At 36.7% G+C, this 17,373-nt stretch overlaps 1 protein-coding gene across 1 annotated transcript; it reads right to left on the bottom strand.

Annotated features, from left to right (window-relative positions):
* Positions 1–8,733: 8,733 nt before the first annotated feature.
* LOC149285279 (neurogenic differentiation factor 4-like) lies at positions 8,734–9,684 on the bottom strand. Its single transcript, XM_089495643.1, has one exon. The coding sequence runs from the start codon at positions 9,682–9,684 to the stop codon at positions 8,734–8,736; it is 951 nt and encodes a 316-aa protein (XP_089351769.1).
* Between the last annotated feature and the right edge of the window lie 7,689 nt (positions 9,685–17,373).

Genomic DNA, 17,373 nt, shown 5'->3' with positions numbered 1-17,373 from the left:
CTCTCAGTGCTGGGTGCAGCTGACAGCCAGGACCGCTGCCACTTGTCCCAGTCACAAGTTACTTTACCAATTACTTTGCATCGTGGCATCTGAGTCCGGGTGGGTGATGGGCACGTAACACAGAGGAAGACGTGGAAAAGAAAGTAGGGATGGATTTTGTTCCTGTTTTCCAACAAGTGCTTCATGGGAATTTTTGAATTATTTGTTTTAATAATAAAATATACAGATTGGTATTTCTGCTTGGTCTCCAGCAGAAAGTGTAGAATACATAGCGTTTTGTTCTACATAACACTTACATATCTAAATGCAGCATCAGAAATATAACTTCTAGTACATAAACTCAGCCTCTTACCAGAAATAATTGTTTGTCAAAATATTTCTATATCATTTTTTTAAGGAAAGCTTAATTGTCAGGTGACAAACAGACACTACCGGTACTACTGATGGAAAATGGAAAAAGCTTACATAGTAACATACTAACATAGTTCATAAGATTGAAAAAAGTCCAAAGTCCATCAAGTTCAACCTATATACATATTTTGTCCCTACTGTGTTGATCCAGAGGAAGGCAAAAAACCCTTATGAAGCAGATGCCAATTGCCCCATACCAGGGGGAAAATTCCTTCCCGACTCCGAATATGGCAATCAGAATAAATCCCTGGATCAACGTTCTGTCCCTATTAATCTAATATCCATAACTTGTAATATTATTGCTTTCAAGAAACACGTCCAGGCTCCTTTTGAACTCTTTTATTGAGTTGACCATTACCACTTCCTCTGGCAGAGAGTTCCATAATCTCACCGATCTTACTGTAAAGAACCCCCGTCTGTGCTGGTGTAGAAACATTCTTTCCTCCAGCCGTAGAGGATGTCCCCTTGTTATAGATACAGTCCTGGGTATAAATAGGTCCTGGGAGTGATCTCTGTACTGCCCCCTTATATATTTATACATAGTTATTAAATCCCCCCTAAACCGTCTTTTTTCCAAACTAAATAACCCTAATTCTGATAATCTTTCTGGGTACTGTAGTCCTCCCATTCCCCTTATTACTCTGGTTGCCCGTCTTTGAACCCTCTCCAGCTCCACTATATCTTTCTTGTACACTGGTGCCCAGTACTGTACACAGTATTCCATGTGTGGTCTGACTAGTGACTTGCACAGTGGTAGAATTATTTCCTTGTCGTGGGCATATATGCCCCTTTTGATGCACCCCATGATTTTATTTGCCTTAGCAGCAGCTGCCTGACACTGGTCGCTACAGGTAAATTTACTGTTTACTAAAACTCCTAAGTCCTTTTCCATGTCAGTCGTCCCCAGTGTTTTCCCATTTAATACATATTCCCAGCCTGGATTTTTCTTCCCCGTGTGCATAACCTTACATTTATCTGTGTTGAACCTCATCGGCCACATCCCAGCCCAAGCCTCCAACCTATGCAGATCCATTTGTAATCGTGCACTGTCCTCTATTGTGTTAACCACGTTACAGAGCTTAGTATCGTCTGCAAGGATTGATACTTTACTATACAATCCCTCTACAAGGTAATTAATAAATATATTAAAAAGAATAGGACGCAAAACTGACCCCTGTGGTACCCCACTAGCAACAGTAACCCACTCAGAGTATGTACCATTAATAACCACCCTCTGTTTCCTATCACTGAGCCAGTTACTTACCCACATACACACATTCTCCCCCAGCCCAAGCATTCTCATTTTATGTACCAGCCTTTTATGTGGCACCGTATCAAATGCTTTGGAAAAATCAAGATATACGACATCCAGCGATTCACCCCGATCCAGTCTTGAGCTCACCTCCTCATAAAAGCTGATCAGGTTAGTTTGACATGACCCATCCCTTGTAAACCCATGCTGATATGGAGTCATACACTTATTTTCATTGAGATACTCCAAAATAGCATCTCTTAGGAAACCCTCAAACAGTTTACACACAACAGAAGTTAAACTAACAGGCCTATAATTCCCCGGGTCACTTTTTGTCCCCTTTTTGAATATTGGCACAACATTTGCTATGCGCCAGTCCTGGGGAACAGACCCTGTCACTATAGAGTCCTTGAATATTAGAAATAGGGGTCTGTCTATTACATTACTAAACTCCCTTAGAACGCGGGGGTGAATGCCATCTGGACCTGGTGATTTGTCTATTTTGATTTTTTTTAGGCGGCACTGCACTTCTTCCTGGGTTAGACAGGCGACATGTACTGGGGCAGTTATCTCATCCTGCTGTATATTTCCTGGCATTTCATTTTCCTCTGTGAATACAGCAGAGAAGAATATATTTAATAGATTAGCTTTTTCCTGATCCCCGTCTATAACTTCTCCCTCATTCCTTTTTAAGGGGCCAATGCTTTCATTTTTAACCTTTTTACTATTTATATAGTTAAAGAACATTTTGGGGTTTGTTTTACTCTCTTTGGCAACGAGTCTGATTTTTACATATTTTATTTTTTTCCCGATAGCTTTTTAGTGCTTCCTCACTGCCTTCCTGTTTTAGTAGCTTAAATGCCTTTTTTTGCCATTTATTGCCCCCTTTACATTTTTATTTATCCACATTGGTTTTCTCTTGTTCCTGACTCTTTTATTCCCATATGGTATGTACCTTTCACAGTGAGAATTTAAGATATTCTTAAAAATCTCCCATTGAGTGTCTGTACTCTTGTTTTTGAGGACATTTTCCCAATTTACAGTGTTAAGGGCTTCTCTTAGTTGATCAAACTTTGCCTTCCTAAAGTTCATGGTTCTTGTGGCTCCTCTAAGAGTTCCCTTATTGAAGGACAAGTTATAATGTATCATATTGTGATCACTATTTCCTAGATGCCCCCTGACCTGCACATTAGTTACTCTGTCAGGTCTGTTGGTTAATATTAAGTCCAGTAGGGCGCCCCCTCTGGTCGGGTCCTGTACTATTTGGGACAGATAATTATCCTTACTTATAGTCAGAAACCGGTTTCCTTTATGAGATTCACAGGTCTCGGTTTCCCAGTTTATGTTTACCCCATAATAACCACCTCATTGTGATTTGCTGCCTTGTTTATTTGCTTTAATAATTGATCTTCTGCTGCTTCCATTATATTTGGTGGCTTATAGCAAACCCCGATCAGTATTTTATTATTTTTCTTTCCATATATTTCTACCCATAATGACTCCACATTATCATTTCCCTCACATATATTCTCCCGCAGTGTGGCCTTTAGGCTGGACTTTACATAAAGGCAAACTCCTCCCCCTTTTTGTTTTTTTCGATCCTTCCTGAATAGACTATAACCCTGTATGTTAACCGCCCAGTCATAGCTATCATCCAACCATGTCTCTGTTATACCCACTATGTCATAGTTTTCTTCGGACATTATTAACTCCAGTTCGTCAGTTTTATTGGTCAGACTTCTGGCATTAGTAAGCATACAATTTAGAGGTGTATGGTTTTTTCCCTATGAAGCCTATCCCTATTGACTATTCTAACCCCTGCCTCCGCTCCACCCCCAGGTACATTTATAAGCCCCAACTCTCTATCTTCCCCTTCTATATTGTAGTTTCCCTCCCCCTTTCCCTAGTTTAAACACTCCTCCACCCTTCTGGACATCTACTTCCCGAGCACAGCTGCACCCTCCCCATTGAGGTGCAGCCCGTCCCTACCGTAGAGCCTGTATCCGACAGAGAAGTCGGCCCAGTTCTCCATGAACCCAAACCCCTCCTTCCTACACCAGCTTCTGAGCCACTTGTTTAGCTCCCTAATCTCCCGCTGCCTCTCTGGTGTGGCACATGGTACAGGTAATATTTCAGAAAATACTACCTTGGAGGTCCTTGCCTTAAGCTTGCTACCTAAGTCCCTGAAATCATTTTTAAGGACACTCCGCCTACCTCTCACTTTGTCATTGGTGCCAATGTGCACCATGACTGCTGGGTCTTCCCCAGCCCCTCCCAGTAATCTGTCAACCCGATCCGCGATGTGCCGAACGCGAGCGCCAGGCAGACAACACACTGTTCGGCGATCCCGGTCTTTGTGACAGATCGCCCTGTCTGTCCCCCTAATAATTGAGTCCCCCACTACCAGCACCTGTCTGGCCTGCCCTGCGCTCCTCCTTCCCTCCTTACTGGAGCAGACACCCCTCTGGTTGTCAGAGGCAGTGACTTGCTGCAGTACTGCTAACTCTGAACTAGCATCCCCCTCATCTGCCAACCGGGCAAACTTGTTGGGGTGTGCTAGATCAGGACTAGCCTCCCTGGCGCTTTTCCCCCTACCCCGCCTTCTAACTGTAACCCAGCTAGCTGCCTGACTGTCCTGTACCTCCATCCCGCTATCCTCCCCAACCTCTACCCCCGAGAGAGCTTGCTCAGTGAGCAGCAGACTCCTCTCCAAGTTGTCAATAGATCTCAGTGTTGCCAGTTGCTCCTCTAGACTCAGGATTTGTGCTTCCAAATGAGCAACCCGCACACATCTCGCATTTTACAATTTATGTGTTTATTGTTTACTTTTACAAATATCTTTTTTTTTTATTGACATGGTATCACATTTCAAACTATGCATTTATGTATAATAAAAAATTATAAATACACTTATATTAGACATTTTAAGTAATTTATTAAGCACACACAGCCATTAAAGAGAAATTATACATAGATGTACAGTAGTTTGTTAAACTCACATGGACGACTAATAGTGTGATGATGTGGATATTAGTTCCGGTGTACCTATTCTCCTGAAACTATATGAAAAGTAGACATTGCCCGCGTCTACATACTGAAAGTCGGTGCATGTTATGCAAATTAAATTGAGTCCCTATATTTTTAAACACATATCTGTATAGCAAATATATTTTTTAATTTGTATGTAATTGTAAGTTTTGGAAAATGAATGGAACACTGAATGTTTTGGAGACATTAAGTCTTTTGGGTTTAATTTACGCTCCTTTGACCATGGGTAGACAACAACCTGATCACCTTGATGCTCAATTCCTCGTGCTTTGTGTGGATGTTCTGAGTTTTTGGTTAAACTGTGCTTTCCTTACAGGCAGAGACATGGTCTAGTCCAAGATGCAACCCGCTGAAGCCCGCTCTTTAGACATAAATCACACTTCTTGCACAGATTGAACAATAACAACTTTATTGAAGTCAAGAAAGTGTTTTTAACATTTTCATCTTTTTTTTATAAAACGATAAACATTTCCTATTCAGTATAAAATAATGTTCTCGGCACTCATACTTTATTTCGACCAAAACATTGCAAGATGATCATAGTGTCTTTAGATTCTGGCTTTCAGCCAGTTAACAAAAGGTGGTACAAATAGATACAAAGTGTAAGAAATCAGTCTTCCTAACAAGGAAAAATGCCAAAAACAGCCATTTATGCCATTTAATGAAAACAGTTTTCTGGTCACTTTAATACAAAAAGGTGTATGCCACAGCAACAAATGATACAGCATTGAAAAGGTTAATACAATGTCACAGATAACTATAACTGCATATGCATAGTAAGCAGAAGTATCTAACCACTGGCTCATCTTTCAACATGTTCAACCTGCCTTCTCCTCAGCATGATGGGAACTCTAATTCACAGCGTTAACATTGATTGCGTATGTCTGATAATAACGCTATGGTAAAGAAACACATTGTAATAAAGTCAGTGTTAGCATGGTATAATTTCTCTTTCTACACCAATGTTAATGGTTTTATCGTTCATGTAAAATACCATAAATAGCCTCATCTGTCTCGCTCTCTTCTTCACTTGTCCATCAACAAATGGCCATGTTTACAAGTGGGCCCGATACATGATTAAAATCGTGCATGTTCACACTTTCACACATACGCTTTTGAGATTTTCACTTTACGCTGCATCTTAACAAGGTCAGTCATGTTCAAGTGAAGGCATCTTGCATCTCTCCAGTCGCTGACAAGTCCCATGATCCTTTGTTAGCTCCTGGGAAATTATGCCACTTACACTCACCCTATTGAACACCATTAGGATATTGTTTTGCCATATGCTCACACAGAGTTATGCTAATATAAGGGTTCCTATTGTATTGCTAACTGCTGCTTTGGTAAAGGATCAGCACCAATGTCTGCTAATATATTACCCTTCTATTCCTTGCATTTTAATATTTTTGTATGTGCGTCCATTGAAAATCGTGTAGCCAACAGAATGGAGATCCCATCGCCAGCTGTAAACGTTCTTTTCCTTTTTGCAAAAATGGTGTGAAATTCCATAAATACGAATTCCTTCAGACATCATAGGGCTTGTTATAAGCCATACTTTCTTCTCAAGTATATTTAACCTAAACACAATGAATTTTGTAACCGGTACCTTACAAAAAGATTTTGTTCCCTAGATACATCCAAATATAAGAATAAGACAGGTACCATATATATATTGCTATTTATCTTTTCTATAGTATGTATTAAAGTTTCATCTTCTCCTTACATGGTTAATCAACTACACTACGTTTGCGTAGTCTGTCATCATTAAACTTGATGTTTCAAAAAGCTCTTGTTGAACAGAACAATTAACGCAGCATTTGAAACATTACTTTTACTGCTGTTGAATGTCCAAACCATTCCCAGAAATAATTCCTTAAATCATGGAAAAGTTTTCCGCAGTTTTTGCTGGAAACATACAATTGTCATGCGACACACCGAAGGAGACACTTGTTGTCATACAAACTTTTAAGAAACTTTTTCAGTTTCTATGTTCTTCTTTGTGGTTAGAGAGAGAAAATTAAATGGCGGATCTGTTAAGGTTTAGTAGCTAAACATTTTAATGAAATAAATGGATGTCTTCTCTAAGTAGAACAGCAACTTAACTGAGAAAATCCTAAAACTGTAGGAGATTAGATGGAACTGGTTGGCATGAATAACACTTCCACTGGCTGGTTTAGGGTATTGAGAGCAGTAGTCCTAAACTACATAGTAAGCTGTAATACAAACGTGGGAAAAAAGGTAGTCAGAGCACAAGTGTTATCACGACGTACAACATATCAAAGAAATGGAAATAAATAATATAAATAAAAAAATACAAAAATAAAAAATTACGGTAATAAAAAATATTTCACAGAAACTGAACAGCAACAAAAATCTTCAACTATTTACCAAATAATAAATATGGATTCAATAAATAATAAATAATAAATTGTAATAAATAAGGATTAAGAATCTGTGTAACCAGGAGTACTAAAAAGTTGAGTTTCCTGTCACACAAATGACCCTTTTCTTCATATGTACCTGTTCTATATAGTACCTCGTGGCCCATGATATATTACATTACGCTTGTATCATTAAATAAATTAAAATGTTTGGTTATTTTTTTAATTCAAATACTTTTAACAATGCTGGTTTCTTTGTTTTTTTATGATATTTGCAAAATGACTGGATTTAGCCAGCCTGTATCATGGGTAGGGACAGGGAATTCTTCAGCAAGTACGGCTCTATTGAAACCTCTTCCGATTCTTCATATACTATGGATACAGATTGCAGGGTGTGCAGGCAAACAATATTTGAGACTCAACAAACTTGAGTCTCGAATATCTCGGCTAGGTTAAGACACTATTCCCTGTACCTCCTGCCTCCTTATGACTATTATTAGAGGGCAATAAAGACCGTATCAGGGTAACAGCATCCCATAGAAAGAGAACATTTTCTTTCCCTGACGTGTTTCCAACTCATAGGACAAAAGTGATCTCTAAAAACCTAGATGACATGTGGATATGTTTTCAATATGGTTTGTGGCTGAAAGGATGAGAGAAGGTAGTGTTAAAAGAGCTAAAAATGATTACATTTTCTCATAGGTAGCATTAATTTCTATAAAAATTATTTGCTTTTAAAATTCTTCATTCCCTCTGATTTTACCCAGGTTTGTGACAATTCTCATTATGCATTCGGGAACCTGTTTTCTAGATTTGCCAAATAACCGTTGGCCTAGCTTTAGTGACATAATTTCTGTAAATATTGTGGGGATTTTCTGCTCAAAATATATTTTTTACGAGGAAAGAAGGCAATTTTGTGCTGTAATAACCCTTAATTTTGTTTGTAAATCAATGCCTTATTTACATCATATCGCCATAAAGACAACATAAAAAGAAGGAAAGTATATATATATATATATATATATTTATATATATATATATATATATATATATATATATATATAATTCGTATATCCGAATGGTTCTATTTTCCACTGCATTTGTTTCATTTCCTTTTTCTACTTCAGGGGGACACAGAATAAGTTCTATATACCATGGTGCTACAATAAGATGTAAAAGGAGAATCAAAAAATTAGAGACAGGTGAAAAAAAATCCCTATCTCCACAAATACGTGGGACCTTTTTCCAGCATCTATGTTTCCACCCAAATGGATCAGGAAACGTTGTATGCAGTGCGATGGAAAATGTGTGGAAACTGCCTGTTCTCACCCACTAACACTTGTCGATGCTTTTGGGAGTTACCATGAAACCTCTTTTTCACAGAAATCCCCCCCCCCCGCAAATGTAGTTTTTAAAAATATATTGTTATATTTCACCCAGCCCTACATAAGACAACTAGTACCACGTGAAATAAATATGCAAAGGATCAGGAAATTATTGCAGTTTTAAAATCAAGAAAGTTATCTAATAAACTTTAGGTAGGAGATGACTGTAGAAAAAATAGTTTGATTTTTTTCCCCTGGTTTTCCTAAACGGTTCCAGGTTAATCTCTTTTGTAAGAGTCACTTTCATTAAGAATATTTATTCAGTGAAAATGGTGTGGTGGGGGTATGATTCGTAAGCCATGTCTATAGGAATTTCATACCGTGGAACTGTAGTTTGAAAATGTGACCCATGCCCATGGGATCCACCAAGCCCAAGAGATGTATAGTGAGAACGGAAGGCATATGACTTGTCCATATCTGACAAAGCATCTTGCTTCAATGAAAAGTTGCCACTTATGCTTAGAGGAGGAGTAAGGGCACCATCATATGGTGGAGTGGTACAGTTTAAGGTATGATTAACCATAGACGGATCCACTGCGGATTTAAATGACGGAGGTTTTAAATGCAAGTGGTGAGCTTCAATGTTACCATATGGTGGGCTAGGTAGACCTGGAGACTGATAACTGTAGGTGTGACCTGGAAGGGTAGATTCACATATGTGTGGCTTCTCTTCATGCTTTTCCAAATACATTGTCTGCTGTCCCAGTTGAAGACATCCAGCTACTAGGTTACTTGTTGGCTGTGAAAGTCCTTTGCAAAGCATTTCGAGAAAACCTTTACCCTCAGCAGTTTGTCCTCTTTCCAATACCTCAGATAATGCCCATATGTAGTTCCGGGCCAGCCGAAGTGTCTCAATCTTTGACAGCTTCTGTGTTTTGGAGTAGCAAGGCATGACCCTCCTTAGGTTGTCCAGTGCATCGTTAAGCCCATGCATTCTTGTACGCTCCCTGGCATTGGCTTTAACTCGCCGTACCCGAAATCTCTCCAGCCTTGCTTTTGTCATTTTCTTTTTCTTGGGTCCTCTCTTCTTTGGTTTTTCCCCATCCTCCTCTTCTTCTTCCTCCTCTTCCCCATCTATGCTCCCATGTTCGTCATGATCCAGACCCGACAACATGTCATATGTAGGTTGTCCTTGACTTTCGTTTAACTCATCCTGTGAGCTCAAAGCTTCCTCCATCCACCCATGTACACTGACCATTTCAGACATCTCACTGCCCTAAATGCCAATGTAACCTGAAATGAGAAAAAACAACTTAATACACAGATTTATTACTAATGACTATAGCAACATTTCTGTGGAAATCAACCTGCAGTTCCATTCCCATATTATTAAAATATATCTTAGATATATATTAGGTAGATTCATCATGTTTATTATAAAACTTTTATTTTTTCCCCCCATCTAGCTATATTACCAAACACATCCACCACTTTATTATCTCAATGACTACTATGGAAACTGCCAGTAACCATAGCTATATTAAATTTACGTGGGTTTGATTCTGTGTGATCTTGTTTTTACATATTGTTTGTCTAGTATTTAGCTATTCTTATGAAAACATAAAAACATTAGCATATCCTCATATGCAGTGTATACAGTCCTACTTATAAACCAAATTCCATATTGGATACTATCAATTCTGTAATAGAATATTTAACAGCCATTCTTTGGGCTCAAACAATACTTGTTTTAAAAGGTACAGCTCTGAAAGAATACTACTATATGCTATCTAACATTTTTCATTTTCTTTTGAAATATTTCTATTCAAGCATTCGAATTCAGAGTATACAAAATTAATGCATGTTAAGACCTACTGGATACAGAAGGAGAAGACCCTTTTCTTTCTCTTAAGAGATTGGGATGAAATAAGATAAAAAGTATAAATAGGCAAATCTATTGTGCCTAGTGCACACAAGTTAACATTATTTGGGGAAGTGAAGGAAGAGCAGAATTATCTACAATATTAACCCTTCTATGGACAATTCCTTGTAAAATATATTTTGGGTGAGATCTAAACGGACAGAAAACCGGGGTAAGTTTAAATCCTCTAAAGACAGATAAATGTGCTTCTATTTTGTACATATTTTTTTTTATTTCAAAGCATGGTTTTCAAATGAAAAAGGCATTTCTAAATTGCATTTCTAAACATTTCTAATTCACAAAAAGCCAGACTTCAGCTGAAATGATTACATTACAGATTTGAAATAGATTTTTTATTTTGACCAAAATATTGGGATCAAAACTTTGGGGCAGACTAAAAGAATCAAATTTCCTATCTGTTGTCAAATTATATATTTCTATGTAAAAAATTGCAAAATATTTAAAAGGGTGAATAGAGGGGTGATTTAAAGGAACACTTGTTTTCTGTACAAAAAGTTTGGCAGTTTAACGAATATTGTCTTAAAAATTATATGAACTAGGATCATGAGTCTTAAAGATGCTCTGAGCTAATTACAGACTGAAACACTATGCAAACAATGATGGCTCAACTAGTTTATCCTCTGAAACACACCAGGGACTGCGACCTGACTTTATATCTAGGTAATGTTATTGTACTTTATTAGCAGTATTTTCCACATAACGGTTAAAATATGAATATAGAAAGCCTATATAATTGATTAAATCAGGTACATTGTGTCAATGGAACATTTAAGGTGTAAACATGCATTATGTGCACACTATAATAAGGTAGGGTAAGAAGTAGAATATATTTCACAGCACTGACTTTAGGGAAAGTCCAGATATATCTACCTCTCGATAGATGTAGATATATCTGGAGTTCTGGACTTTACCTAAAGTCAGTGCTGTGAAATATATTCTCTATCTATCTATCTCGATAGATAGATAGATAGAGAGAGAGAGCGAGAGAGAGAGAGAGAGAGAGAGAGAGAGAGAGAGAGAGAGAGAGAGAGAGAGAGAGATATAGATAGATAGATAGATAGATAGATAGATAGATAAATAGATAAAACTATACTCCCCCAGGTGCTTAAATCTATATTAAAAGTGATTTAGTTAGAATAAAATAAAAAAGCCACTTCTCACCTTAGTCTTGTGTGTCTCGGTGCCGTCCGTGTTAGCTCGGGAGTGTCGGTCTGTACGGTTGATCAGGATGCTGCAGGTTGGACAGCTCCGTGCCTGACTCGCAATCGGCTCCTGTCTGCCGGACCACGGACTCCTTTCACTGACTTAGTGTGATTAAGCCCCGCCCCTTTTTAAAGGGTCAAAATCCGAGCCTCCTCTCCCGTTACAGCGCTTTACTTAACCCTTGCCTACCCACCGCTGCACTTTACCGAGCCAGGTAATATAGCTGTAAAGGTCACTTGATTAATACCATTATTAATTTACTTTTGTATAAGAAGCATAAATTGCACATCGCGGAAAAAAACCAAAAACTAAACGGAAAAAAATACTTGCCATCTGCATGTTAATGATGCTAGATCTATTTATATATGTATAATGATGGAAATCAATTTATATATAATGCACCAAGATTTATGAATCTACATTTTCAGATAAAGATTATCATGTTTTGTGTTTTCTTGTGTGATTTAAAGAACAGACTGTAAGCAAAAAAAATCTAAATTAATTAATTTCTTGTAACTAGAATAAACCCAGTATTTCCTAAGTGTATGTTTTTTGGTAATGATAAAAATAATAATTATTATTTATATATATATATATATATATAGTACTCTATATTAAGATAAATATATAATTGAAATTGTGACAATTTTTTTCAGTGATGACAAAATTAATGATTAATATTTTATTCTAAGGAATCTAAAATACTTGCCTATGACTATGAATTCAAAATAGTTCAACCTTGTATCTGCAAAGAAGGAATAAAACACCACATTGGTATGTCCCGGACAGATGGACAAGCCATAAAGTGTTCATTCGCCTTCTGTAGGATGGTTCAGTTAACCATTTCGTTTATAATATAAGGAAAGTAATCAGTTGCTTTTATCTATGTAATTAAATAAATTCAGGATATGTTATCAATGTGCAGAAAATACACTTAATTCCTTAATGCACATACCACTGTCCAGTCCTAGTTACTTTTTATACTCAGGTTTTGTCGTATTTTTTGGTCATATTTTTTATTGGGATTTTATTTCCCAGTCTGTTAAAATATGGAAAATATGCCAAATAACACATGTCAAATATGATGCCATGCTAAACAGCATTTCAATGCAATGCAGCTATAGTGCACATTAAAGCAATAATAATTTCAAGAATGGGGTCAAAAAACATTTTAACAATTTTTAACAATTTTATTCTACTAGCACCCTGATTGTGCTGAGATTTATGGAGCATATTTTAACTTAGCAAGAGTACATTTAAAATTTCACATTTTAGGAATTAACTTTACCTATAACTACATTAAAACCAAGTATTATAAGTAATGTTATATATATTTTTTATTCTTTTAAAATATTTTTTTAACCAAACACAAAATTCTGTATACCAAATTGGTGAGGTTAAGAGGAGATTCAAAAAAGAAGTATATACCAGGTATTTCATTTTAATTTATGATGGTAAAATTCATGGTAACTAGTAGGATACCATTTACAATGCCAATAATGATTTAACTTTTATCTGCTAAGCTGTTTTGTGTTCTTAAGTAACAAGATAATGCTAAGGACTAAGAAGTGGGAATTCTCAAATTATTTATATCAACAAACACGGATATACCCAGAATTTTAAGATCTCCTATGCACCAAGGAACTAAATTGCAGTCTATATTTTAATGTCATACTTTTTTGTAATTTTTGTTCATGTATTTGTTTATTGTGTATTTTTCTGACACTTAAATGTTTAAACATATTTATCCAAAATTAAACATTATTATTAATATAGAGGAACCCAAAAACTGACAGGTAAGGGGACTTTTATTTAACCCTATCACTCAGGTTTAATCCAATGAATACATCAAATCTCAAGACATCTATAAGAATGGTATCTGTCAATACTGGTAATTGCATATTACCAGGGCTAGTAAAGGTCAAAATCTTGAGAGTCTCAAGAGATGTCTCCTGTCTACAGGAGCCAGAAGATGTCTGAAATACCAAACATAGGAATTTCAACATGTAAATGAGGGAGGAACATTACTACAATAGATAACATTACAAAGGAAAACTGATTTATAGATGTAGTTATAGAAACATGGTCACCTAGACAGTGGTATTGATAAATAACCAAATAATTGCAAAGGTAAGATATTAGAAAAAATATGACTACCAAGTACAATGTGCCTAAATGTTTGACAGATGTTAAATACCAACTAACTTCTAGACCAGGGATAGGCAAAGTGTCAATACAAGGACACCAGAGTCCGTGGCAAGGTTTGTGAAGGTCATAGAACATCATTAAAATGTCCATCACGGACCCCAGTAAACGTCCACCACGAGCAATTGTTATTATTAATATCTTTTATTCATATGGCGCCAACAATTTACGCAGCGCTCAATACAATACATATATTCAAGGGGTATAACCAGACAAGAATTGACAGACTAAGACAAACCGATACATTAGGTGGAGAGAGCCCTGCTCGCAAGCTTACAATTTTAATCTTGGTGCTTACACAGTAATTCACCAATTTTACATCTATCAACAAAATCAGCTAACTCATGCATGCTTTATGTATTCCGCTATGATTTAGGTTTCAAGCCTAGTACCGCAATAAAGTAAAAATGGAATAATTGAAATGTTACACTTGCTGTTGCTGAGAAACACAATCTGTAGCAAGGGAACTAATGGTTTCCTCCAGATCGTAAGCTTGCAAGGCCCTCTTAATGCATCAATTTGTGTTTGTACTGTAAGAAGAGCAGCATAAATTGTTATATAAAAAGCTATATAAAGAAAAGCTAATGATGAAAATAATAATAAAAGTGGTCTATAATTACAGCTATTTACACCTAAAGGAGTGAGGTGGTATTGGTTATATCATGTCCTACTTCCTATCTGGTAAGCCCTAAGCAAAGATCTTCTGGGCACCTGCTCAAACAATTTATGCCATGCTGTCTCTGAGGATTTCAGTGAGAAAATTGGGAAAATTGGGAAAATAGAAGAAATTTCGATGTGCCTGATGTCAAACTTCAAATTCCCCAAAGCATTTCCAGAAATTAAATCTGGCATTGAGTAGGAGGTGGCTACCATTGTACTTTTACTGTACTTGCACACCCAAAGCTATAAATGACACAAAAACTTTAAAATATGAGGGTTTTTGATAAATTGTGGTAAATGCAACCTCTGGATTATGTATGGTTGTACTTGAAAGCTTGTTTAGTTCCATGTCAGTAGTCAGTAGTATTTTATAGGGAACTTGCAGACAGTATAGTTCTACACTCGGGGTACTGGTTTGCAGAAAGCAGATACAATGGGTATTTGTTGGATAACGGGTCATACAGTAGTGCCTGAAATTGTATTGCCCCCTTTCCATCTATATGTGTGTAATTACAGGAAGGCAAGCGATTCCCCATGCTTCCCCATGCTTATTACATCATTAGAGCAAATGCTTTGTACATAGTTGTTTTCCCTTCTAGGCACCCAGCAATAATTAATTCATTAGCAAAGACATAAAAATTTCAAAAAAGCCACCAAGAAAACTCATGTGCCCTGAGTTGTTGGGAACATCATGCTAGCTTCCATAAATTGTTCTTTAAAATGTCTTTTCCCTTCAAACTCTGAGCAGATGGGATCAACAGGTTCATCTTTCCCGCTTCATATGATAATGATGGTGCAATAAAGGTGATGAAGAAAAAAGGGGGGCAGGATGGGGTTGTTAGAAAAAACAGCCTGCAGTGTTATGACATGTCTTTTCCCCAACTGGTGGAGGAGAGCATATGGGACTGCTATTAATACTGCTTTCTGTCTGACAAGTCAGCCTGTCTTCCCTTTGTCTCCCTTCCCCATGTCCCTGCCCGTGCCTCTTCTCTAAAACCTATTGTCCTAAGGCCGCCACATCTGTTCCTGGCTGTGGCTCCAGCGACATTTCTGAAGGGGAAAGTCCATTCATTACCAGCCCTTTTCTCCGCCACTTATCGTCCCCTACGCCATCAACTCAGGGATGTGACACGATTCATTTTCTGTTGCCAATTTAACCCTTGGAAGCACCCTTGTTGAAATTCCAATGACTATATCAGCAACTTGTATAACGTTTAGTGTGCAGTGACAAATTAGAAACATAAATAGGTAATCCCATAAATCAACATGCTTATTTTACTCATTTGTTGTAGAAACAGATAATTTGACAACAAATAAGAACCATTCAGCCCATCTAGTCTGCCCATTTGCAAAGTCTCAAGCCTTAATCAGTCCTTTATATCTTCCTATGTTCAGCATAGCCATATGCCCATCACATGCATGTTTAAATTCCATTACTGCGTTAAACTCTACCGCTCCTGCGGTTATCTACCAACCATCTCAGCAAAGTAAAACATCCTTATGTTACATAGTCTCTTTTTTTTTTTTACTTTGGATGATACACTCAATGAATTTACTGCATTGAAGAATTGCTATATGTTGCCTCCCTTTGATGGATACTATACAATATACTATTCATTATTTTTGTAATTTCTATTCGCTAAACATATTAATGATAACAAAAACATCACCCAGACTCATAGATCTGGCTGCGGCACAGAAACGTCAGTGTCATGGAGTAGAGAAACAATGTTATATTACTGTTTTCATCTGCAAGTGCAGCCTGCAAAACCATAAGTGTGCAAGGAGTTAATCTTAACCACAATCAGCACTCAGAACACATGAATGAGTCGAGTGCCTCCGCATATAGGTGCTTTGTTACTTGACACATGTGAGTGCTTATATAATGCCTACTTTGAGTGACTTGGGGAAGCTTTTGATGGCCCTCAATCTGCATGTAATCTTTTTTTTAAGTCTTTACAGAGGGTAAAATCCTCGTATACCTCATCCATCTTGATACTTTGTGAATAAAATGTATAGGACATGCACAGGAGGACATATGACATAAAGCACTTGCTGAAGAGAACAGAAGGGATCCACTACAGAAGTAAATTCTACCTAAAGTTCTTACTCTAGATACCCGGGTGACTATTACCCAAAGTCTTCCCCTGTATACCTAAGCATTCCTCATAGAATAAGGAATATTACATTTCTTTATTGTTAATAAGAAATGTATGGACACAATATTGAAAATAAGCCAAAAGCCAATGGACAAATTATGTCAACTATATTATTATACAGAGTATGATGAGTACATACATGTGTCATGGGGTCTGTTTACCTGTTTCCTGAAATTGTGTATTACAAATAAAATGATATTAGAACAGAAAACACAAAGAATTGTGGTGGACATGCTGTTTTTATATTTCATAATTGCTAGAAGAGGACCCTTTTATAAAAACACTTTGCTGTGGACTATATATATATATATATATATATATATATATATATATACACACATATACACACACATATATATATATATATATATATATATATATATATATATATATATATATATATATATATATATATATATATATATACAGATATATATATATATATATATATACTGTATACTCACATATAGTAAACACATGGCATAGGAGGTGTATCAACTTACATAATTTCTTCAATGCTCTCAAATGTTACTGGTGACATATAAATTGACAATAATCCAGTAATTATAAGTACCGTAATTATATAATTTTTTCCATGTATAAACAGGATTGGAGGAGTGTTCTTATTTTTAGATATTTCAAATATACTTTTCCACACTGGAAGTCTGCATTCACTACATTTCTAATCACACCCATTTTATTATTGTCTAATACCAATGCATAATGCTTATATTGTATAAATGTAGAACATATCTGGATTTGCATCATAGTGAGTCTGAAAGTCCTC

The sequence above is a fragment of the Sceloporus occidentalis genome, unplaced genomic scaffold (genome assembly GCF_023333645.1).
Source record: "Sceloporus occidentalis isolate IW3139 unplaced genomic scaffold, rSceOcc1.0.p SCAF_82, whole genome shotgun sequence".
NCBI lineage: Eukaryota > Metazoa > Chordata > Lepidosauria > Squamata > Phrynosomatidae > Sceloporus > Sceloporus occidentalis.
Note: the sequence above shows the minus strand (reverse complement) of the source record. Positions and strands in the feature narration are given on the sequence as shown.

Excerpts from the sequence above, each read along its gene's own strand:
- LOC149285279 (XM_089495643.1), bottom strand. The coding sequence starts at position 9,684 with ATGTCTGAAATGGTCAGTGTACATGGGTGGATGGAGGAAGCTTTGAGC.